Consider the following 25095-nt stretch of genomic DNA (forward strand, 5'->3'; position numbering starts at 1 on the left):
TCAATGTAAACCTATAATCTATAACCCCAGAGTGAAACCAGGAAAGCCAGATAGAAATCTTAATCAAGTCTAGGTTTAGCTAAGTTCTACAGAAATACTATAAAACACACCAAAAAAAAAGACAGTACAAAATAAGTATAATTGTGCTTTGATCCTTTATTCAAACTCTTGGCGTTTGGATTCAGCCATTTGGTAAACCAAAGATAATAAATAACAAGTAGATGGAAGTCATGACATTGATAAGCATTAGACATTATAAACAAGTGGACCGGCAACATGTTTTCAACAAGGACCGCTCAAGTCTCACTCAACCGTAGTTCATATAAGACACAGCAGTAGAAAAATAAATCTACCCCCCCCCCCCCCTCCCAAAAGAAAATAGTAAGAACAAAATAAAAGTCTAACAAAAAGCATATGCTCAATGGTTCTGGGAGTAAAGTATTTCACGTCTATAAGGCCTCCTAGACAGAAGCTCTAACAGCACACTGCGAACGAGTGGCTAGAATATGGCACCGTAGCGGCGACTGACAAAACGTCAGTTTGACAAGAGACACGAGGGACCTACTGGATGTGCAATAACACAACAGTCTCTCGCAATAATGATTGTGGTACAAAACGGGATTTCTGAAATACAGTATAAAGTGAGAGAAATAAAGTCCCCAAATGTAACTTCAAATGTAACTTTCCCTTATTTATGATTCAATTCATCCCAAGGTGCATTTGGTTCTGGGTTCCACTTCATCCACACCCCAGATAAACAGAACTTTCACATCTCGCGTTTCCCCACACCAGAGATAATCAGAAACATTGAATGCAGGAAAGATTAAGAATCCATCTTCTTGTAGGGGAAGATGTTGTTTTAACATCAGTCTCATAACATTGTTGGAGAGAGTGAGGTTGTTTTCTCTGTTGAGTTGGCAGGGGACGGTGGATGTCTTGTGTTAAAACGCTGCCTCCCAATTATCCACCATCTCTAGCGCCCCACTAGCCCTCATCTTTCTCAGAGGACATTGATCCCTGGCTCTGGGCTAACCATCTCCTCCCTTCTACTCACTCCAGGTCCTGCAGGTTGATGGTGCTTCCTGTGAACTGGGAGTTGTCCGAGCCATTGTCATCCTCTGTCAAAGCAGGAGGTTCCTGAGGAAAGGCAGAAAGAAATGACTCCTTTACTTATGTTAACTACAATACAAACAAACACACCAATCACTGACATTCATTCACTGACATTAAAACATCACACAGCCTACATATCAGTATATACACACACAATATCTAGGTCTAATACATTGTACAGTGCAAATTACAATACAAGATATATAAAATGGCTGTGTCTCTTCACAGCCCCCTTTGTGCAGTAAGGTGGCAGAGAGTTCCATGCAGTCATGGCTCTATTTATGCGCTTTTCCCAGCCTCTGTTGTGGACTTGCAGACTGAAGAGACCTCTGGTTGCATGTCTTGTGTTGTACCGATGAGTGTCCGAACTGTGTGCCAACTGCTTGAACAGACAGTTCGGTACCTTCAACACATCAATACCTTGCACAAAGACCCATAGTGACGCACAAAGACCCATATTGACACAGTCAATCTCTCAACTTTGAGCCAGGAGAGACTGACATGCATGTTACTGATACCTTCTCTCCGTGTACATTAACTGTGATCGATATGTGCTTCTCTGTTCTGCACCAACTGCAATTCACCTACAGCATGTCCTTCTTTGCCGCACATGACCCCACAGCTGTTTTGACAATGAAAGCTTGCTATCTAGGGTCACACCCAGCAGTTTAATCTCAACTTGCTCAATCGCCACATTATTCAATAGCTCTAAATGAGGTTCAGCATTGAGTGACTTGTCCCAAAAATGATGCTTTTGATACTAGTTACACATTCCAAAACTGACTGTTGAGCGTCTCCGTGTCTTACTGTTGCAGTCGACGTGTATACTGTTTGAGTTGTCAGCGCGCACACACACACACACACACACACACACACACGCAGGCTTTATTCAAGGTCAGAGGTAGGTCATTTGTACTGCCCTGCGGAACACCACACAACCGAATTTGCATGAGAGGCTTCGATTAAACGAAGACCCTGTGTTCTACTAGATAAGTAACTCTCGATCCATAATAAGGAAGAGGATGCAAATCTATAACGCCCACACTTTTTCAGTAATAGGTTATGATCAATGACATCGAAAGCTGCACTGAAGTCTAACAAAACAGCTCCCACAATCTCCTTACTATCAATTTCTTTCTGCCAATTAGGAGTCATTTTTGTCAGTGCCGAGCATGTTGAGTGCCCTTCCCTATAAGCATGCTGGAAGTCTGTTTTCTGTAAAATAACTACTTCATCAAATCATTTTTTCAAAATGTTTGCTAAGCACTTGTAACAGACTGATTGTACCATTAAAGGGTGCTCTTCTATTTTTATGTAGCAGAATGCCCTTTGCCTTCCACCAGTTCTGAAGGCACACACTGTCTTCTAGGCTTAAAATCGAATATGTGGCAAACAGGATTCACAATCTATTCTGCTACCAACCTCAGAAAGGTACCATCCAGATTGTTGGTACCAGGTGGTTTGTCCTTATTGAGTCCCACTTTGTGGAACGCAAAACTACAATGCTTGTCTTTCATTATTTGGTCTATTATTCATGAATGTAAAGGCTCAGCATTTGATTTTTGCAGGTCATACCTAAGTCTGCTAATCTTGTCAACAAACAAGTTATTAAAATGGTTGGCAACAAGCCATCTGACTCAATGGAGGATGGAACAGTTGGATTTTTTGCCTAGAATTGAATTTAAAGTACTCCAGAGCTTTTTACTATCATTCATCTTTGTTCCATAGTATAGTTTATTCTTTTTTGTTTAGCTATGTGATTTCTGATTTTTCTGTACGTTTGACAGTCGGCTGTGTTGTCAGACTTATAGTGCCATCGGAAAGTATACAGACCCCTTGACTTTTTCCACATTTTGTTACGTTACAGCCTTATTCAAAAATGTACTAAAATAATTAATCTCTCAATCTACACACAATACCCCATAATGACAAAGCAAAGACATTTTTGCAAATACGTAAATGTGATTATTTTATTTTTAATATAAGTATTCAGACCCTTTACTCAGTACTTTGAAGCACCTTTGGCAGTGATTGCGTTGCTGCAAAGCTATGTTCAGGTCTCTCCAGAGATGTTTGATCAGGTTCAAGTCCAGGCTCTGGCTGGGCCACTCAAGGACATTCAGAGACTTGTTCCGAAGCCACTCCTGCATTGTCTTGGCATTGTCCTGTAGGAAGATGAACCTTCACCCCAGTCTGAGGTCCTGAGCACTCTGGACCAGGTTTTCATCAAGGATCTCTGTACTTTACCCTGTTAATCCTTTCCCCCTCAATCCTGACAAGTCTCCCAGTCCCTACTGCTGAAAAACATCCCTACAGCATGATGCCACCACCATGCTTCACCGTAGGGATGGTGCCAGGTTTCCTCCAGACGTGACCTTTGGCATTCTGGACAAAGAGATCAATCTTGTTTTCATCATACCAGCAAATTTAATTTCTCATGGTCTGAGACTCTTTTAAGGGCCTTTTGGCAAACTCCAAGTGGGCTGTCATGTGTCTTTTACTGAGGACTGGCTTCCGTCTGGCCACTACCATAAAGGCCTAATAGGTGGGAGTGCTGCAGAGATGATTGTCCTTCTGGAAGGTTCTCCTATCTTCACAGTGGAACTCTTGAGCTGTCAGTGTGACCATTGGGTTCTTGGTCACCTCCCTGACCAAGGCCCTTCTCACCCGTTTGCTCAGTTTGGCCGGGCGGCCAGCTCTAGGAAGTGTCTTTGTGGTTCCAAACTTCTTCCATTTAAGAATGATGGAGGCCACTGTTTTCTTCAATGCTTCAAACATATTTTGGTACCCTTCCGCAAATCTGTGTCTCGACACAATCCTGTGTCGGAGCTCTACGGACAATTCCTTTGACCTCATGGCTTGGATTTTGCTCTGACATGCACTGTCAACTGTGGGGCAATTTATAGTGATGGATCAGATTTCTAAACTTAATTAAATTAATAATTTGTTATGCTAGAGACATGAGGTGTGCCATAGTCTATGGTCTACACCAGAAGTTAATGGGTATCTGTAGGAGGAATGCATATGATCAATGCAATTAAGCTTGGAATGTACTGAGTGTAGGGAAAACAATCACGTGGCAGCACTGATAAGGGGGGAGAGCCATGGATTAGTGATGAAGGGGGTCGAGGTGAAGTCACATTAAGGGAGAATGAACCATTTATTGCCTGTATCTCTTTATTTTCTTTCATAGTGTCCGTCGAGTTCTTACTCTGATATTTAGAACCTAACAAGACAGGTGTGTGAATTTCCAAATCATGTCCAATCAATTGAATTTACCACAAGTGGCCTCCAATCAAGTTGTAGAAACATCTCAAGGATGATCAATGGAAACAGGATGCACGTTAGCTCAATTTCAAGTCTCATAGTAAATAAGGTATGTTTATTTTTTAATACATTTGCAAAACTGTCTAAAAACCTGTTTTTGCTTAGTCATTATGGGGTATTGTGTGTAGATTGCTGAGGAATTGTTGTTAATCAATTTTAGAATAAGGCTGTAATATAACAAAATGTGGAAAAAGTCAACGGGTCTGAGTACTTTCCGAAGGCACTGTATTTGCCATTTCCTTGGCCTCATCCCTCTCAGCCATACAGTTTATCAATGAATCATCTATCCATGGGGATTTGGCAGTTCTAACAGTTTCTTGACGGGCGCTTGCCTAGCAGTAACCGGAAGAAGCTGTTTCATAAATGCTTCAAGTGCAGCGTCCGGATGTTCCTCATTACATATTATTTCTCACATCTTCGATATAGGAATCCCAGCAAAACCTCTTGTATGATCGTTTACACACAATTTTAGATCCATTCTTTGGAACTTTCGGCTAGATATGGATATTGTAATCATTACATCCAATTGGTGTGGATACTGCTATAGAGGCAATTTCTGCAACATTAGTAAAGGTGTGATCAATACACCTGGGTGATTTAGTTCCTGTTTGTAAATACCCTGGGAGGTTGACTGATGCCTTGAAGCATATTGCAGGCAGTGGTTACAGCTTGAAGATTACTTTTGAGTGGGCAGCTTGATGACAAGCAGTCAATATTTAGGTTACCCAGATAATATACAGTGGGGCAAAAAAGTATTTAGTCAGCCACCAATTGTGCAAGTTCTCCCACTTAAAAAGATGAGGCCTGTAATTTTCATCATAGGTACACTTCAACTATGACAGACAAAATGAGAAGAAAAAAAATCCAGAAAATTACATTGTAGGATTTTTTAAATGTATTTATTTGCAAATTATGGTGGAAAATAAGTATTTGGTCAATAACAAAAGTTTCTCAATACTTTATTATATACCCTTTGTTGGCAATGACAGAGGTCAAATGTTTTCTGTAACACACTGTTGCTGGTATTTTGGCCCATTCCTCCATGCTGATCTCCTCTAGAGCAGTGATGTTTTGGGGCCGTTGCTGGGCAACACGGACTTTCACCTCCCTCCAAAGATTTTCTATGGGGTTGAGATCTGGAGACTGGCTAGGCCACTCCAGGACCTTCAAATGCTTCTTACGAAGCCACTCGTTCGTTGCCCTGGCGGTGTGTTTGGGATCATTGTCATGCTGAAAGACCCAGCCACGGTTCATCTTCAATGCCCTTGCTGATGGAAGGAGGTTTTCACTCAATCTTACGATACATGGCCCCATTCATTATTTCCTTTACACGGATCAGTCGTCCTGGTCCCTTTGCAGAAAAACAGCCCCAAAGCATGATGTTTCCACCCCCATGCTTCACAGTGGGTATGGTGTTCTTTGGATGCAACTCAGCATTCTTTGTCCTCCAAACACGACTAGTTGAGTTTTTACCAAAAAGTTATATTTTGGTTTCATCTGACCATATGACATTCTCCCAATCTTCTTCTGGATCATCCAAATGCTCTCTAGCAAACTTCAGACGGGCCTGGACATGTACTGGCTTAAGCAGGCGGACACGTCTGGCACCGCAGGATTTGAGTCCCTGGTGGCGTAGTGTGTTACTGATGGTAGGCTTTGTTACTTTGGTCCCAGCACTCTGCAGGTCATTCACTAGGTCCACCTGTGTGGTTCTGGGATTTTTGCTCACCGTTCTTGTGATCATTTTGACCCCACAGGGTGAGATCTTGCGTGGAGCCCCAGATCGAGGGAGATTATCAGTGGTCTTGTATGTCTTCCATTTCCTAATAATTGCTCCCACAGTTGATTTCTTCAAACCAAGCTGCTGACCTATTGCAGATTCAGTCTTCCCAGCCTGGTGCAGGTCTACAATTGTGTTTCTGGTGTCCTTTGACAGCTCTTTGGTCTTGGCCATAGTGGAGTTTGGAATGTGACTGTTTGAGGTTGTGGACAGGTGTCTTTTATACTGATAACAAGTTCAAACAGGTGCCATTAATACAGATAACAAGTGGAGGACAGAGGAGCCTCTTAAAGAAGAAGTTACAGGTCTTTGAGAGCCAGAAATCTTGCTTGTTTGTAGGTGACCAAATACTTTTTTTCCACCATAATTTGCAAATAGATTCATAAAAAATCCTACAATGTGATTTTCTGGATCTATTTTTTTCATTTTGTCTGTCATAGTTGAAGTGCACCTATGATGAAAATTACAGGCCACTCATCTTTTTAAGTGGGAGAACTTGCACAATTGGTGGCTGACTAAATACATTTTTGCCCCACTGTACCTCTTGATATCACATACATTATTCAACATTTCACACAGTCCAAATACTGACTTTTAGCACCTTGGCGGTCTATAGCAACTTCCTACGATAATAGGCTTTAGGTGTGGCAGATGAACCTCATCGCCCAACATCAGTGTTCGACCTCACTAATGCTCGTGGCTGAATGGAAGCAAGTCCCCACAGTAATGTTCCAACATCTAGTGGAAAACCTTTTCAGAAGAGTGGAGGCTGTAAAAGCAGCATAGGGGGGAACGAACTCCAGATTAATGGCCTTGATTTTAGAACGATACGTTCGATAAGCAGGTGTCCACATACATTGTCATGTAGTGTACCTAAAATAAATTTTAAAAAATTTAAAAAAGGAGGGGCATGGATCAGAATACCAGTCAGTATCTGGTGTGAGCACCAGCTTCATCAGCAGTCCGGGTGGCTGGTCTCAGACCACCCCGCAGGTAAAGAAGCCGGAAGTGGAGGCCCTTGGCATGGTTACACGTGATCTGCGGTTGCGAGGCTGGTTGGATGTACTGCCAAATTCTCTAAAACGACGGAGGCGGCTTTTGGTAGAGAAATTAACATTAAATTCTCTGGCAAATCTCTGGTCGACATTCCTGCAGTCAGCATGCCAATTGCACACCATCTCAAAACATGAGACATCTGTGGCATTGTGTTGTGTGACAAAACTGCACATTTTAGAGTGGCCTTTTGTCCCCAGCACAAGGTGCAACTGTGTAACAATCATGCTGTATAATCCTCTTCTTGATATGCCACACTTGTCAGTTAGATGGATTATCTTGGCAAATGAGAAATGCACACTAACAGGGATACAAACAAATTTGTGCACAAAATTTGAGAAAAATAAACTTTGTGCTTATGGAATTTGAGATTATTTTTTATTTCAGTTCATGAAACATGGGACCAACAATTTACATATTACGTTTATATTTGTGTTTAGTTAAGCAATAACTACCCGGACTATCTTCACTGACACTTTTTGCACAAACTCTTGAGTTATCACATACGCTGCTGTTACCGTTTATTATCTATCCTGTTGTCTAGTCACTTTATCCATAATTACATGTACATATCCACCTCAATTACCTCCGACTCTGTACCCAGTGTATACAGCCAAGTTATCGTTACTCATTGTGCATTTATTCCTTCTGTTGTTATTTTATTATTGATCTTTTTCTCTCTGCATTGTTGGGAGGGGCCTTATGTAAGCATTTTGCTGTTAGTCTACACCTGCTGTTAACGAAGCTTGTGATAAATCAAATTTGATATCTGACTAGCTATGAGAAATTAGTTTGTCTTGTCCAGTTAAGTAAATCAAAAGAGAATGGGCACAGGCCCTCAGACCGGTGTTCCCTCAAACCTTTTGAGGCACTGAGCAAATTTTAGGTCTTGTGAGCAGAAACTTGAACCTAGTGAGAATTTTGAGCAACTTCTGGGACATGTTTACAGTGAACATTCAGGCTGTACCCTTACAGTTTTAGACAGTTGCCAATAGGCTATTGTGGCTATTTGGGCATAATGTAGGCCTACCAACAAAACCCATGGCGCAAATCCCATAACCTTTTCATATGGAAATAGTTTTTGATTTCTATGATATAGCCTGTATGTGGTGTTCAATGCAGGCCTACACTGCATGAGGCTTAAAAACGTTTTTACATTATAAAGGGGTTGACATTAATTCATGATTTTGTACTTGGTCTATAACACCATTGGCCACTCATGGGTGACACATTCACTCTGTTGCGCTCTGGCCCTGCAACAAAAATCAGACCCAATCTTGCAAAGTTAGATTTGTTTTGTTGCATTGAAAAGGGGCTGATATGTTGATTCAATCACAACAAAAAAATGCATCTGGCATTTCTTCTGCGCAGCAGTCTCGGAGGAAGTGAGTTGCAGCGCACGCGCGCAGCTTAGATGGACATTGCTTCAGTCCACGGCAATTTGGCTGCACAGTCATTGGCATTTTGGGTTTTTTGAAAACAAGAGTCACAAATAAAATATATTACTAATTATATCTGCAAAAAAAGCCCACCTGTAGGATGTTGACGGGAAGGTCCACGGTGAGTTGGGAGTGGGAGCTGGAGGGCTGGGAGCTCAGCTGGAAGGCTAGATCCCCGTCGCTGGGAGGGTCGTCCTTACACACACACACACACTTTAAATACTTAATTTGAATACACAAATCACATTAAAAAGGATTCAGACATTCCAATGGTCATGCATGGACACACTCGTATATTTTATTTTGGTCTGTAATACATGCCTTCCTCATCAGCATTCTTGTCTGTGCCTTATAAATTAAAACGTTGGGCTAGCATTCCAAATGTCCTGGTAGGAGAACCTTCTCACCTGCAAGAGTTGGATCTGCACATACTGGGCTCCGGTGACAGGGTCACGGATAGTCAGCCCCCCATTGGCAGTTGCAGAAGCTTCCCCAAAACGGGCGCTTGTGGGAACCAATGGCGCTGAGGCACTGCTGGCCTTCCCGCCTTTATTCTTCCTCTGACCCAATCCTGAGCTCCCTGTAACAAGAAAGGATTAAATAGTTCAAACTATTACTACTAGGGGCTAAATCATGACTAGTACCGTATCTTTAATGATGCTCTCTTTCTCTACGACAGATAAAACAGGAGCATAATCATATGAGAAGTTCCTATTAGAGGTTGACCGATTAATCGGAATGGCCATTTAATTAGGGCTGATTTCAAGTTTTCATAACAATCGGAAATCGGTATTTTTGGGCGCAGATAAAAATGGTTTTATATACCTTTATTTAAATAGGCAAGTCAGTTAAGAACACATTCTTATTTTCAATGACGGCCTAGGAACGGTGGGTTAACTTCTTAAGGTATAGGGGGCAGCATTTTCACTTTTGGATAAATAGCGTGCCCAATTTCAACTTCCTGCTACTCATGCCAAGAATATAAGATATGCGTATTATTAGTCGATTTGGATAGAAAACTCTGAAGTTTCTAAAACTGTTTGAATCATGTCTGTGAGAATAACAGAACTTATGTAGCAGGCAAAACACAGAGGACTAACAGTTCAGATTTTTTTTATTTTTAGGTCTGTTCACTGAGTTCTCATTGGGAAACAACATTTTTTAGGAACTTGTTTTCAGTTCCTATCGCTTCCACTGGATGTCACCAGTCTTTGGGATTTGGTTGAGGTTATTCATTTGTGCAATGAAGAAGTACGGCCATCTAGGAACTGCGTAACACTGTTGAGAGTTGCGCAAGACTTGAAAAGTAGCTGGTTTGTTGTCTTCCTGTATTGAACACAGATAGACCCGTCTTCAATTTGATCGATTATTAACGTTTAAAAATTCCTAAAGTTGTATTACAAAAGTAGTTTGAAATGTTTTGGCAAAGTTTACAGGCAACTTTTGAAATATTTTGTAGTGACGTTGCGGAATTTGGAAGCTGTTTTTTTCTGGATCAAACGCGCCAAATAAATGGACATTTTGGATATATATGGATGGAATTAATTGAACAAAAGGACCGATTGTGATGTTTATGGGACATATTGAGTGCCAACAAAAGAAGCTTGTCAAAGGTAAGGCATGTTTTATATTGTATTTCTGCGTTTTGTGTAGCGCCTGCAGGGTTGAAATATGCCACCATCTTTGTTTACTGTTGTGCTATCATCAGATAATAGCTTATGTTTTCGCCGAAAAGCCTTTTTAAAATCTGACATGTTGGCTGGATTCACAACGAGTGTAGCTTTAATTTAGTGTCTTACATGTGTGATTTAATGAAAGTTAGATATTTATATCATTTTATTTGAATTTGCCGCGCTGCATTTTCCCTGGCTTTTGGCCAAGTGGGACGCAAGCGTCACCTATACCATAAGAAGTTAACTACACATGGTTGATGATATTACTAGATATTATCTAGTGTGTCCTGCGTTGCGTATAATCTGCCTGAGCATACAAGTATCTAAGTATCTGACTGAGAGGTGGTAGGCAGAAGCAGGCGCGTAAACATTCATTCAAACAGCACTTTTGTGCGTTTTGCCAGCAGCTCTTCGTTGTGCGTCAAGCATTGCGCTGTTTATGACTTCAAGCCTATCAACAACCGAGATGAGGCTGGTGTAACTGAAGTGAAATGGCTAGCTAGTTAGCGCGCGCTAATAGCGTTTCAAACATCACTCGCTCTGAGCCTTGCAGTGGTTGTTTCCCTTGCTCTGCATGGGTAACGCTGCTTCGAGGGTGGCTGTTGTCGTTGTGTTCCTGGTCCGAGCCCAGGGAGGAGCGAGGAGAGGGACGTAAGCTATACTGTTACACTGGCAATACTAAAGTGCCTATAAGAACATCCAATAGTCAAAGGTTGATGAAATACAAATGGTATTGAGGGAAATAGTCCTATAATTCCTATAATAACTACAACCTAAAACTTCTTACCTGGAAATATTGAAGACTCATGTTAAAAAGAACCACCAGCTTTCATATGTTCTCATGTTCTGAGCAAGGAACTGAAACGTTAGCTTTCTTACATAGCACATATTGCACTTTTACTTTCTTCTCCAACACTTTGTTTTCACATTATTTAAACCAAATTGAACATGTTTCATTATTTACTTGAGGCTACATTTATTTGATTTATTGATGTATTATATTAAGTTAAAATAAGTGTTCATTCAGTATTGTTGTAATTGTCATTATTACATTGTCATAAATACATTTTTTCTTTTTTTTTAATAAATTATTATTATTATATATATATATATTTTTTTTAATCGGCCGATTAATCAGTATCGGCTTTTTTGGTCCTCCAATTATCGGTATCGGCGTTGAAAAATAATAATCGGTCGACCTCTAGTTCCTATGATGCTCTTTATTTAGGTCTATGAATAAAAATTAGCCAAATTGTGAGAGGAATGTGGGCTATAAATTTACCTGAGCAGGCGGTGGGGCCTCTCTGTTTCCTCTTCTTGGCCAGCTGGATAGCTCTGTAGTCAGTCCGCGCTGAGCCACTACTTTCCTACAAGGCAGATGGGGAAAAACGTGACACACGAAACAACTGCCGTGACTCGGAACATGTATAGAAACGAGGACAAATAACAACATCTTATCTCAACTGAATGTCAAATTAAGGGAAAACACGGTTATTTGAATTTCATTCTTCAAATGCTGTAACCAGAGCGTTAGTTAGTAAGCCACTCACCAGAAAGGAGCAGGGCGAGACTGCCGAGCTGTGGCTGAGCTCAGGCTCTTTCTGTGGGCTGAACGTGCAGCCACTGCCAGGGAACACAAACTGGGTCAGCACCTTGCCCCCCTCCTGCTGCCCCAGCACCTCCACACAGCCCAAGAGAGGCCCGCTGCCACCCCTGCTCCCTCCAGCCTCAGTCACCTTAGAGGGGGACGAGAGGAGCTTGGGCCCAGAGGGCGCAGCCAGGGGTGAGGGCTCGGCAGCCAATGTGCTGGAGGAACTGAGGGTGTGTGTGAGTGTATGGTGGTCTGCGGTAGATGTGGCAGCCTGCATGGTGAGGGCCGTAAGGGAGCTGAGGGCTTCGGGGGTGACTGTCTGCACGTCGTCCAGGTTGAGTGTGCCCTGCGGGGGGAGGACTCCAACTGTCCCCTCCAGGTGGCCCATGTCCGCTCCTGCCGCCAGGATTAGCGGGTCCACGGAGGCTTTGGCCATGGTAGCACCGTGCCCGGACGTGCCCAGGGCGGTGCCAACCGAGGCTGGATCGATGGTGAGGATGCCTGAGCTGACTAGGGACAAGTCCATGGCAAAGGAGCCTGCTGGCCCTGCGCTGCCCACGGGCACCCCGACCCCGTGGGTGGTGGGCGCAGAACCCCCAAGCACAGCAGAGAACAGGGAGCTGAGGTCCAGGTTGGCAAGCTGGTCGCTTCCGGTGACTCCCGAACCAGTTCCTGTGGCAGTGGCTCCGCTGACCAGCTCGCTGCTGGGGGTCAGCGTGGGTGTGGCCTCCAGCTGGCTTAGCACGTCTGATTGGACGAAAGAGACACAGTCATTACACAGGCGGTCGGGGTGTTTGAGCATGTGTTTCTTGAGGAACAGAGTATGTGTGTGTGATCCGTACCGGGGCTGAGGTGGTGGTGTTTGAGCATGTGGCTCTTGAGGCTACTGCGGGAGGAAAAGTGCTTGCTGCAGTTGGCCATGGGGCAACACGTCCTCAGGCTGCCCGCGTCTTGCTTGTGCTTCTTCGAGTGGATATACAGGCTGCTCCGTGCTGAGAACTTGGCACTGCAGCCTACACAGGCACACACACGTAAGACACATTTATCAGAGGCCCTTTAGAGAGAAGGGCATACCCAACGATCAACCAAAAGCAGTTCAGTCCAAAAATACTTTAAAAGGGGGAAATTTATGTTTTGATTAACCCTACATGGATAAAAGGACGAAGCCAACGGTAAGAGAACAAGGCCCGTATTCATAAAGCATCTCAGAATAGACCATAGCAGTGATGAACTAGGATCGGGCCTCCCCTGTCCATGTCAGCTAATCTTATTCACTATGGCAAACGCTGATCCTAGATTATCTCATGATGACACCTACCGTCTACGTGGCACTCAAAGGGCTTGGTGCCCAGGTGGGTGATGCTGTGGCCCTTGAGGTGCTCTGCCCGGGTGAAGGACTTGCCACAGCCCTCCTCTGGGCAGGTGAAGCGCCTGTCGTCATCATGCTTCCTGAAATAACAGAGGGGGGGGGGGGGGGGTTGGTTCAATTCTTTCGTCATATGAATACAAATATAATGGAATGCTTACCCCTATGGCTCAGGGAGTTTGAGCTATGGGTTTGCTGGCATTCCAGAAAGGAACACATAAAACTGGATGTGTTTTGTTATGGCAAGATGCTTTGGATAAAACTTATGATAAATTACCTTTTTATTATTACCGCATTATCAATGAGGGAAGTGTATGACTCTGAACTAAAAATCCAACACTTTCAAACAAGAGTGACAATTTGGTAGGATAGTTATGAGGCCCTAAACTAGAACAGAGGACCAACACCATCACAATACCTAAACAACTAAGGGATGGAAAGTTGAGTGAGGGACAGCATTAAGTTACCTTTTGTGCCTAAGTAACTTGGACATGCTGGTGAAGGACCAGCCACAGGCCTCTGAATCGCAGATGAATGGCCTCTCGCCTGAAACCGAAAGAGGAGACTTAGCCTAGGCATGAGTAACTATACTACTGGTGAAACATGGACAACATAATATGGATTTGTGTCTGTGTTTTGATATCAATATCATATGAGCATTTATTGGTTGTGTACACAGATTTGCAGGTGTTATAGCAAGTACAGCTAAATACTTATGTTACTAGCTACAACAGTGCAGTAGAATATACACTATATATACAAAAGTATGTGGATACGTCTTCAAAACAGTGGATTTGGCTATTTCAGCCACAACTGTGGCGGAAAGGTGTACAAATTTGAGCACACAACCTCCAAAGAAAAATATTGGCAGTAGAATGGCCATACTGAAGAGCTCAGTGGCTTTCAACGTGGCACCGTCATAGATTACTCCTTTGTAACAAGTCAGTTCATCAAAACTTCTGCCCTGCTAGAGCTGCCCCAGTAAACTGTAACTGCTGTTACTGCTCAGCCGCAAAGTGGTAGGCCACACAAGCTCACAGAACGGGACCACCGAGTGCTGAAGAGCGTAAAAATCATCTGTCCTCGATTGCAACACTCACTACCGAGTTTCAAACTGCCACTAGAAGCAACATCAGCACAAGAACTGGTCGTTGGGAGCTTCATGTAATGGGGTTTCCATGGCCGAGCAGCCGCACACAAGCCTAAGATCACCATGCCAAATGTCAGCTGGAGCAGTGGAAACGCGTTCTCTGGAGTTTTGAATGCCGCTTCACCATCTGGCAGTCCGACTGACGAATCTGAGTTTTGGGGATGCCATGAGAACGCTACCTGCCTAAGTTTGGTGGAAGAAGAATAATGGTCTGGGGCTGTTTTTCATGGTTTGAACTATGCCCCTTAGTTCCAGTGAAGGGAAATCAACACTACAGCCTAGAATGATATTCCAGACTATTATTATGTGCTCCAACTTTGTTGAAGGCCCATGCTGTTTCAGCATGTCAATGCCCCTGTGCACAAAGCAACATCCATACAGAATTGGTTTGTTGAGATCGGTGTGGAAGAACTTGACTGGCATGCACAGAGCCCTGACCTTAACCCCATCGAGCACGTTTGGGATGAATTGGCACACCGACTGCGCGTCAGGCCTAATCGCCCAACATCAGTGCCCGACCTCACTAACGCTCTTGCTGAATGGAAGCAAGTCTATGAAGCAGTGTTCCAACATCTAGTGAAAAGCCTTCCCAGAAGAGTGGAGGCTGTTAAAGCAACAAAGGAGGGACCAACTCCATATTAATGCCCACAATATTGGAATGAGATGGTCGACAACAGGTGTCCACATACTTTTGGCCATGCAGTTTGTGTGTTGACAGTTTTGTTAGTCACTTTGGATCAAAATTCATCTGTGGCAGTTTTCGCTCAGCTTATAAAAAGCGTTAAGCAACCTTAAATGTTAAATTGAACGTGATGTAGTATGGGAACATTTCAGGTGGATGCTACTCATGACAATGTAAAGTGCACTCAGACCTTTGGAAAAGTGTTACGGCTATAAAAACATATCAATCACTATGAAGTACCTGTGTGGCTGCGCATGTGGATCTTGAGGCGGCAGGCCTTGTCATAGCGCTTGTCGCAGCCCGGATAGGTGCAGGTAAACTGGCCCGTCTCGCGGAAGTGTGTGCGGTTGTGGGAGAATAGGGCACTGTAGGTGATGAAGGTCTTCTCACAACCTGAGACACACACACACACACACAGAGGTTAAATACCCACGCAAAGACAAAATATATACATTCTGTGACAATATATATGAATACACGTGCATATAGACTGTTTAAAGTGAATGTGAAAATGTGAGTCTCAACATCATTCTGTTACCAAGGAATTGCCCATTAAATAGTTGTTCAGGTGAAATGAATGTTCAGAATGTTGATTCAAGTTTCAATGTAACATGCACAAGTACAGTGAAATGCCTTGAGTTGAAGGCATTTGACTACACAAGCGCATAGGACATTGAAACTTGAAACATCATTCTGAACATTCATTTCACCTGAAGAACGTTCGCCTCACCTGGAAACTCGCACTTGTGCGGCCTCTCGGGTTCAAAATGGGCCCGCTGGTGATTGGTCAGCCGGGTGGCACTGCGGAAGCGCTCACTGCAGATTTCGCACACGAAGGAGTTCTCTTGGTCGTGCTGCTTCACGTGCGCCTTCAGGTTGTAGACCGTGGTGAAGCGGCGGCCGCAGCCCTCCCACTCGCACTTGTGTGGCCGCACCTTGTCGTGAGACTGGAGGTGGCGTTTGAGCTTGTAGGAGGTGGTGAAGGCCCAGCTGCAACCCTCAAAGGTGCATTTGAAGGGCCTCTGGTCCTCAGTGTGGTTGAGAAGGTGCATCTTGACCTTTTGGCGCGCGTCGAAGGTGCTGAGGCAGCCGGGCTGGGGGCAGCGGTACGTTGTGACTAAGGCACCTTTCTTGGAGAGTCCTGAAGCACCGATGAAGCTGACAGGCTGGAAGTCGTCGTTGTCGACACAGTCGACAAAAGAACCCTCTGGGCGCAGGGACACCAAGTCACCCTCGCTTATGGCACACAGTGTCCCACTCTCCTGCTTGATGACTGGGCACGAGTCCAGAGAGGCGCCAAACTCTGACAATGAACAGTGGTCAGCCAGAGCCAGTTCGGAGTCACTTGCGGACATGCCAAGCCTAGGCTCTTCGTGGTGACCAGTCCGAATAACTGCCACGTTGCTGATTTTCCCAATGGATTTGGTCCCGCTGTCATAGTTGAGAAGCACTATGTCCTCATTGTCTTTCATTCCAAGGTGTTCCTTCAAGCCGACCATTCCGTCATCTTTGTGGGTGTAACCCTCTGGAGGTGCTGCTAGAGTCAGTATCCCGTTTTCTATGGTTACTATGATGCTTTGGTTGTTTATCATGATGGTTCCAGAGAAAGTCTCGTTGGCAGAGGCCCCATCTGCATTGGCGGAAGCAGAGAGGCTCGTTCCAGGGTCGGAAATGAAGTCGGAAGTGTCCATCGTGTCGCTCATTTCCACGATATAGGTGTTTTCTGAAATCAAGGCACTGCGTTCTCTAGCTTCGGGCTGAGAAAGTAATTCGTCTGCCGCGCCACTGTCAATGTTGTCAAGGTGGCCGCATATGTTATCGCCATATTCGTTTGTCAAAACAGCGTTTTCATTCTCCGTTTCATAACACATAGACTGTTTTTCATTCGGTACAGTTGCCTCACCCTCACTATTTGAACTTGAAATGAATGCACTACACTGAGGAGCAGTTATTTTCAAGGCCTTGCCTGCTAAATTGTTCAAATTCTCGTCTGATTCAATAAGGGCATTGGTGTTTTGAACCTCCATCGAATTACATGGAATGATTTTGGAATCTTCAGGCTTCTTACCGATTATTGTATCTCCATCTTTGGATGGATTCCCCAGTCTGTCTTTATTTGTGTCATTTCCATCCTCTTGGACAATGTTGAAAACCACATACAATCCCTCGGTGTTTTTATTCGCGCTAACCGTGGTGTTGCTCCTGTAGGCCGCCGTGCTCTCGCTCGCCAATGACTGCAACAGGGAGGCGCCGTCTTCATGTTGCTGCCGTAAAACCGCAGTTTGCAGTTGCTGCGAATGTTCCTCTTCCCCCTCAAAGAAAGGCAACGCCATTTGCAATATGCTATCCCCACTTTCAACATCATATTTGTAACCCGTCCTCAAATCTTGTGGAGGCAGTTGTGTGTTTAGCTCCCTTTCTTTCAAAGTATTCACGTTACGGAGTCCCACACTCGCTGTTTGAGCTTGAAGAGGGCTATTATTTTTACCGTTCTGCTTGCAGACTGGCAGGCAAACACCGCTGCCATTTTCTACCTGCAGGCGAAATGGAGATGTCCTCGGCCTATTGTTGTTGTTGCTTTGCAGTTCGTGCGATTCCAAATTCTCCTCTGCTTCGTTCTCGTTCGAAATGGAGCGAGAAAGTGTCGTTGTCCTAAACTGAGACGAGCCTGTTCTACGTGGGGCGCCATGTTGATAGTAAATGTTTTGGGCATCAGAAAGCCCCTGGATTTCCATCTTGGTATCCCTGTAGCAGGCTGCAGTGCATACAAGGCCCGCCCTTCCCACAAATGGGGAAGGCGAGCCGGTAAGCAACGCCAAAGTTTATCGTAAACCGTGGCCGGAATGGATGGATAACAAACCGATGGAATGGAACTATTTGTATCTTATTGCAAAGTTCAAACCATTCAAAGGACCTGCGGTGCCGTAATAAATACTCGTTACATTCATGTTATCATTGTATTGAATATTTTCTGAAAGCAAACTTAGTTTTGCATTGTATGTGGTCTAAAAATATTAATGGGTTACGGGAGATTGCTATTATTGAGGACCATTAGGTGGCACTATAAGCTCTTTACTGTCCAAACGATGTTACATAGTTGAAACAAAATTCTAACTTTTCAAAGTAGAACAAGACATAAAAAGTACTAATTCATTCATATCTTAAAAATTAAACAAACGTTTAGTTGTCTTATATGTTTGAATGGTAACTTCTATATGCCCTTAACAATAAGGGCAAAATTACTTTGAGGTCACCTGTGCATGCAACTCTTGATAGTCTGAAGGCCTCTGTATGCTCACTAATATACACTTTTTTTGGTCAATGCACAATCAGTAATGTCATTAATATATAATGCGTTTAAATGTGTTAATGTAACTATACATAGTGTATTTTATTTTGTATGAAAGTCTTTCAGGATTAGTAATTCACTGTAAGGCAGAAATCTTTCTCTTAAGATTCACAGATTTCCATGTAGGCCTATTAAGCATACACATAAATAGTTACAGACTACAGTCCAGACAGACATCCACCATGCACATTAGTAATGAATATGATTATCTAATTTAGGGGAATGAGATGCACTGTCCAGGGCAATTACCTTTCTTAAAGCATGCATGATTTTGTTAACTCCAAGAACAAACATAATCTGCCAACTTCAATAGTGAGATAAGTCTTAATAATATATCTTTATTTGATTTCTAAAATAAGATATATAAAACAAATGGGAAAATTTACAAATAGGTTTTGACCAACACAAGCAGATAAGGAATAACATAGATATACATTTACAGAATCATTATAGAAAGAAAATCAGGAGGAAGACAGATCACATAATATTCTGTACATGAACTACGATATATTTACATTAGGTATACTTGTAAGCAAACACAGTCACAAAACACTTGAATGGGCAAAGGAGATTGTAAGAAGCATATAGTTTATGTCTGTCAAGCCTAGTTCAATGAGAAGGTTAAACTTATACTGTACACAGAACACAGCCGGATATTCATGCTTTATGCAAAAATATTCAACAGGTGATGTGAATTGAAGTTTACTTTGGTACTTTATAACACTGCTACACGCATGCACTATGTTTAAACATTGTGTCTATTAGAATGTTATCTACTATTCAAATGCTCCATTATCGTTTTTGGTTCTTATATATATATTATATATTATTATATATTTTTTTTTATTTCACCTTTATTTAACCAGGTAGGCCAGTTGAGAACAAGTTCTCATTTACAACTGCGACCTGGCCAAGATAAAGCAAAACAGTGCGACACAAACAACAACACAGAGTTACACATGGAATAAACAAACGTACAGTCAATAACACAATAGAAAAGTCTATATACAGTGTGTGCAAGTTAAGTAAGATTAGGGAGGTAAGGCAATAAATAGGCCATAGTGGCGAAATAAATTACAATTTAGCAATTAAACCCTGGAGTGATAGATGTGCAGAAGATGAATGTGCAAGTAGAGATACTGGGGTGCAAAGGAGCAAAAAAAATAACAATATGGGGATGAGGTAGTTGGGTGGGCTATTCACAGATGGGCTATGTACAGGTGCAATGGTCTGTAAGCTGGCCTGACAGCTGATGCTTAAAGTTAGTGAGGGCGATATGAGTCTCCAGTTTCAGTGATTTTTGCAGTTTGTTCCAGCCATTGGCAGCAGAGAACTGGAAGGAAAGGAGGCCAGGGAAATATACCTGCTGGAGTGCATGCTATGGGGGGGGTGCTGCTATGGCGACCAGTGAGCTGAGCTAAGGTGGGGCTTTACCTAGCAAAGACTTATAGATGAGCTGGAGCCAGTGGGATTAGCGACGAATATGAAGAGAGCCCAAGCCAACGAGAGCATACAGGTAGCAGTGGTGGGTAGTAAATGGGGCTTTGGTGACAAAACGGATGGCACTGTGATAGACTGCATCCAATTTGCTGAGTAGAGTGTTGGAGGCTATTTTGTAAATTACATCGCCAAAGTCAAGGATTGGTAGGATAGTCAGTTTTACGAGGGTATGTTTGGCAGAATGAGTGAAGGATGCTTTGTTGCGATATAGGAAGCCGATTCTAGATTTAATTTTGGAGATGCTTAATGTGAGTCTGGAAGGAGAGTTTACAGTCTAACCAGACACATAGGTATTTGTAGTTGTCCACATATTCAAAGTCAGAACCGTCCAGAGTAGTGATGCTAGACGGGCGGGCAGGTGCGGGCAGCGATCGGTTGAAGAGCATGCATTTAGTTTTACTTGCATTTAAGAGCAGTTGGAGGCCACGGAACGAGAGTTGTGTGGCATTGAAGCTCGTCTGGAGGGTAGTTAACACAGTGTCCAAAGAAGGGCCAGATATATACAAAATGGTGTCGTCTGCATAGAGGTGGATCAGAGAATCACCAGCGACAAGAGCGGCATCATTGACGTATACAGAGAAAAGAGTCAGCCAGAGAATTGAACCCTGTGGCATCCCCATAGAGACTGCCAGAGGTCCGGACAACAGGCCCTCCGATTTGACACACTGAACTCTGTCTGAGAAGTATTTGGTGAACCAGGCGAGTCAGTCATTTGAGAAACCAAGGCTGTTGAGTCTAGCGATAAGAATGCTGTGATTGACAGAGTCAAAAGCCTTGGCCAGGTCGATGAATACGGCTGCACAATATTGTCTTTTATCGATGGCAGTTATGATGTCGTTTAGGACCTTGAGCGTGGCTGAGGTGCACCCATGACCAGCTCAGAAACCAGAATGCATAGTGGAGAAGGTACGGTGGGATTCGAAATGGTCGGTGATCTGTTTGTTAATTTGGCTTTCGAAGACCTTAGAAATGCAGGGTAGGATAGATATGGGTCTGTAACAGTTTTGGTCTAGGGTGTCACCCCCTTTAAAGAGGGGGATGACCGCGGCAGCTTTCCAATCTTTCGGAATCTCAGACTATACAAAAGAGAGGTTGAACAGGCTGGTAATAGGGGTTGCAACAATTGCGGCGGATAATTTTAGAGAGGGTCCAGATTGTCTATCCCAGCTGATTTGTAGGGGTCCAGATTTTGATCTGGATTTGGGTGAAGGAGAAATGGGGGAGGCTTGGGCAAGTTGCTGTGGGGGGGTGCAGAGCTGTTGACCGGGGTAGGGGTAGCCAGGTAGAAAGCATGGCCAGCCGTAGAAAAATGCTTATTGAAATTCTCAATTATCGTAGATTTATCGGTGGTGACAGTATTTCCTAGCCTCAGAGCAGTGGGCAGCTGGGAGGAGGTGCTCTTATTCTCCATTGACTTTAAAGTGTCCCAGAACTTTTTGGAGTTTGTGCTAATTTGGGCAAATTTCTGTTTGAATAAGCTAGTCTTTGCTTTCCTAACTGCCTGTGTATATTGGTTCCAAACTTCCCTGAAAAGTTGCATATCGCGGGGGCTATTTGATGCTAATGCAGAACACCACAGGATGTTTTTGTGCTGGTCAAGGGCAGTCAGGTATTGAGTGAACCACGGGCTATATCTGTTCCTGTTTTTTTTTTAATTGGGTGGGGCATGCTTATTTAAGATGGTGAGGAAAGCACTTTTAAAGAATAACCAGGCATCCTCTACTGACGGAATGAGGTCAATATCCTTCCAGGATACCCGGGCCAGGTCGATTAGAAAGGCCTGCTCGCTGAAGTGTTTTAGGGAGCGTTTGACAGTGATGAGGGGTGGTCATTTGACCGCGGATGCATTACGGACGCAGGCAATGAGGCAGTGATCGCTGAGATCCTGGTTCTAGACAGCAGATGTGTATTTAAAGGGCAGGTTGGGCAGGATGATATCTATGAGGGTGCCCGTGTTTACGGATTTGGGGTTGTACCTGGTAGGTTCCATGATAATTTGGGAGACATTGAGGGCATCTAGCTTAGATTGTAGGACGGCCGGGGTGTTAAGCATGTCCCAGTTTAGGTCACCCAACAGTGCAAACTCTGAAGATAAACGGGGGGCAATTAATTCACATATGATGTCCAGGGCACAGATGGGGGCTGAGGGGGGTCTGTAACAAACGGCAACAGTGAGAGACTTATTTCTGGAAAGGTTTCTTTTTAAAAGTAGAAGCTCGAACTGTTTGGGCACAGACCTGGATAGCGTGACAGAACTCTGCAGGCTGTCTGCAGTAGATTGCAACTCCACCCCCTTTGGCAGTTCTATCTTGGCGGAGAATGTTGTAGTTGGGGATGGAAATTTCTGAATTTTTGGTGGCCTTCCTAAGCCGTTTTGGCAGTTCCTGTTTACTATACAGTGTACAATAAAGAATATTGACAGAATTCAATACACAATCCGATCTCATACAAAACCAACCCAGCATAGAACACTCATCAAATATTTATGAATGTTTTAGTCAATTTAAAATGTGAATAACGGTTATTTTCGATGACCACAACCATCAGAAATGTGTTGACTAATCAGGTTAGCGTTCAAAATAATGGAATTATGACTTGCATTGAATCAAATAAAAATAGAATCCTGCCTAACTCACACTTGTGGGATTATGACAGAATTAAGGCCACATATCCATATCCCTATGCCATAAATCATAAGACAACCCTTCATACCATTGTCCATCTTATTCTATAGCCCCTGTTGACCTACTCTTACAATGTCCTAAATGCTCGATCATTCCCCAAAAGTTTGGTGACAAATGTTTCCCTAATGGTTCATCTCTTCCCAGGGTATCTAAGGGCCACTTCCCAATATGGTTTGAGTCCAAAATTCTCCTTAAGTGCTGTAGGAAAAAGGAACAACGGCATTTGGCACGACATCGACAAACTGTTGTTGTGCAATTTACTTACAGAGAAATCAAATTTGTGCAAGAGAAGCCATTTTTGGCACATCCCCAGAAAGCTGTCAGAAGGTTAATGGCAGTCTTTTTAGTAGTAGTAACTATCACTATGGTGGAGTAAGTGAGTGAGTGAGTGAGTGAGTGAGTGAGTGAGTGAGTGAGTGAGTGAGTGAGTGAAAGAAAAGAGGGAAGAACGTGTGTATGCAGTAAAAGAGAGAAATCAAACAAGTCAGAATAGAGACTTGACTGTGAACAAAATCTCTGCGTTTGAATGATCCGTTATAGTCAGGAATTTCTCAAATAAAAAATATATAATAACAAGACAAGTAGGCCTACAAAACAATGACATGCATTGTAAATAAACTTGTGTAGATCCTATGAGCCCAGCCAAAATAATGAAAAAATATCTATCCATATCTTGGAAACCAGAGCTGTGGCGGAAAGAAACCATGCATAAATATGCAGAGTAAATCAGCCCATTGCAACTCCTTCGAAACAGGCTTAGTGGCGAGGGACCACACTTTTGAGAACAACTTATGCTGAGGCACAATCTCTTTCACTCCTCTCCTCTTTCTAGCAAAAATGGAGTGACACAAAGTTGACCCTGATGCTTTGACATGTTTTAAAGACGGAGCAGGTTCTGCCACCATTGACCAAAACCTTGGAAAAGTTTACATTTGGAAGGAGGAAATCAAGGAGAAGTAAAAAATAGTGACTAGGTACTGTGGTATATTCAGACCAGTGTTTGGGTCAGAATGAACCTGTGCAGTGACGTCAGTTGGACGTCAGACGGCCAGTTGTATGGTGGTAGAAAAATAAATGGTGGGCGCTCAAGCATTTTCCATCTCAAGACGATTTTTAATTTCCAACCCATCATTGGAAAGATCAAGACATCGCTCTCAACAGGAGTACGCATTGCCAGCCAGCAGGCCCTTAAGTTATTTCAATATTCACACATCCTGTCTCTGACTTTATTTTCTGATCTGTAATATAGAGCTTACACAGGCCATCATATGAAACATGTATACATTTCAACACGTGGAATATATCAGTAATATAGAGAATATATTTATCATGAGGTAACGTGGCTAAGATATCCAACTACATACATACATACATACATATAGTGAGGACTGGCATAAAACAATATAATCACTTTTCAATCGCCCCCTGGACAAGAGGAACCAGTCCTTAAACAAGGACATGACGTACAGATATGTGAACACAATGGGCGTTTCTCAATATGCATATACTACCGTGCTGCACACTCTCACGCTCCGAGTGCATTCTCCGACCATGTTCTCTTGAGTACATAATTGTGAGGACGAGAGTGTGGAGAATGCATAAAACAATACATTTGAGAAGCACTCGCACTCCCTCTACTGTACTACCTCACAATTCCCCTCCCCATTCACTGAACCTTCTTCCAGCCAGGACAATGGCAACAATAGACGACACAAGATATACACAAAGCAAACGTTTTACTTTCTAATTATCAGCTAGATCTGTGTATCGTAATAATCTATTAATAATCTAAAATTCTCTCTTTTTTTTCTCTCTCTCTTGGAGGACCTGAGCCCTAGGACCATGCCCCAGGACTACCTGACATGATGACTCCTTGCTGTCCCCAGTCCATCTGACTGTGCTGCTGCTCCAGTTTCAACTGTTCTGCCTTATTATTATACGACCATGCTGGTAATTTATGAACATTTGAACATCTTGGCCATGTTCTGTTATAATCTCCACCCGGCACAGCCAGAAGAGGACTGGCCACCCCACATAGCCTGGTTCCTCTCTAGGTTTCTTCCTAGGTTTTGGCCTTTCTAGGGAGTTTTTCCTAGCCACTGTGCTTCTACACCTGCATTGCTTGCAGTTTGGGGTTTTAGGCTGGGTTTCTGTACAGCACTTTGAGATATCAGCTGATGTACGAAGGGCTATATAAATACATTTGATTTGATTTGATCTAGCTAGCCAGGTAGTTAAACAGGCAAAAATTACTTAAAACTAATGTTATGCAAGGTAGATGTACATTTGAAGTCGGAAGTTTACATACACTTACGTTGGAGTCATTAAAACTCATTTTTCAACCACTCCACAAATTTCTTGTTAACAAACTATAGTTTTGGCAAGTCG

At 43.2% G+C, this 25095-nt stretch overlaps 1 protein-coding gene across 1 annotated transcript; it reads right to left on the reverse strand.

Annotated features, from left to right (window-relative positions):
• Positions 1-136: 136 nt before the first annotated feature.
• si:dkey-156n14.3 (zinc finger protein ZXDC) lies at positions 137-17975 on the reverse strand. The gene is made up of 10 exons (XM_020484133.2): positions 15905-17975; positions 15415-15567; positions 13810-13888; positions 13295-13425; positions 12819-12989; positions 11936-12723; positions 11668-11752; positions 9120-9292; positions 8806-8907; positions 137-1137 (listed from the first exon to the last, which is right to left on the reverse strand). The coding sequence occupies exons 1-10, from the start codon at positions 17907-17909 to the stop codon at positions 1051-1053; spliced, it is 3774 nt and encodes a 1257-aa protein (XP_020339722.1). The 5' UTR covers positions 17910-17975; the 3' UTR covers positions 137-1050.
• Between the last annotated feature and the right edge of the window lie 7120 nt (positions 17976-25095).

Source organism: Oncorhynchus kisutch, linkage group LG1 (assembly GCF_002021735.2).
Source record: "Oncorhynchus kisutch isolate 150728-3 linkage group LG1, Okis_V2, whole genome shotgun sequence".
Classification (NCBI taxonomy): Eukaryota; Metazoa; Chordata; class Actinopteri; order Salmoniformes; family Salmonidae; genus Oncorhynchus; species Oncorhynchus kisutch.

Coding starts and splice junctions, on each gene's coding strand:
- si:dkey-156n14.3 (XM_020484133.2), bottom strand. CDS start 17,909: ATGGAAATCCAGGGGCTTTCTGATGCCCAAAACATTTACTATCAACAT. Junction 11,753..11,935: donor TCTCGCCCTGCTCCTTTCTG/GTGAGTGGCTTA, acceptor TCTGCCTTGTAG/GAAAGTAGTGGCTCAGCGCG. Junction 1,138..8,805: donor TTCCCGTCAACATCCTACAG/GTGGGCTTTTTT, acceptor GCCTTTCCTCAG/GAACCTCCTGCTTTGACAGA.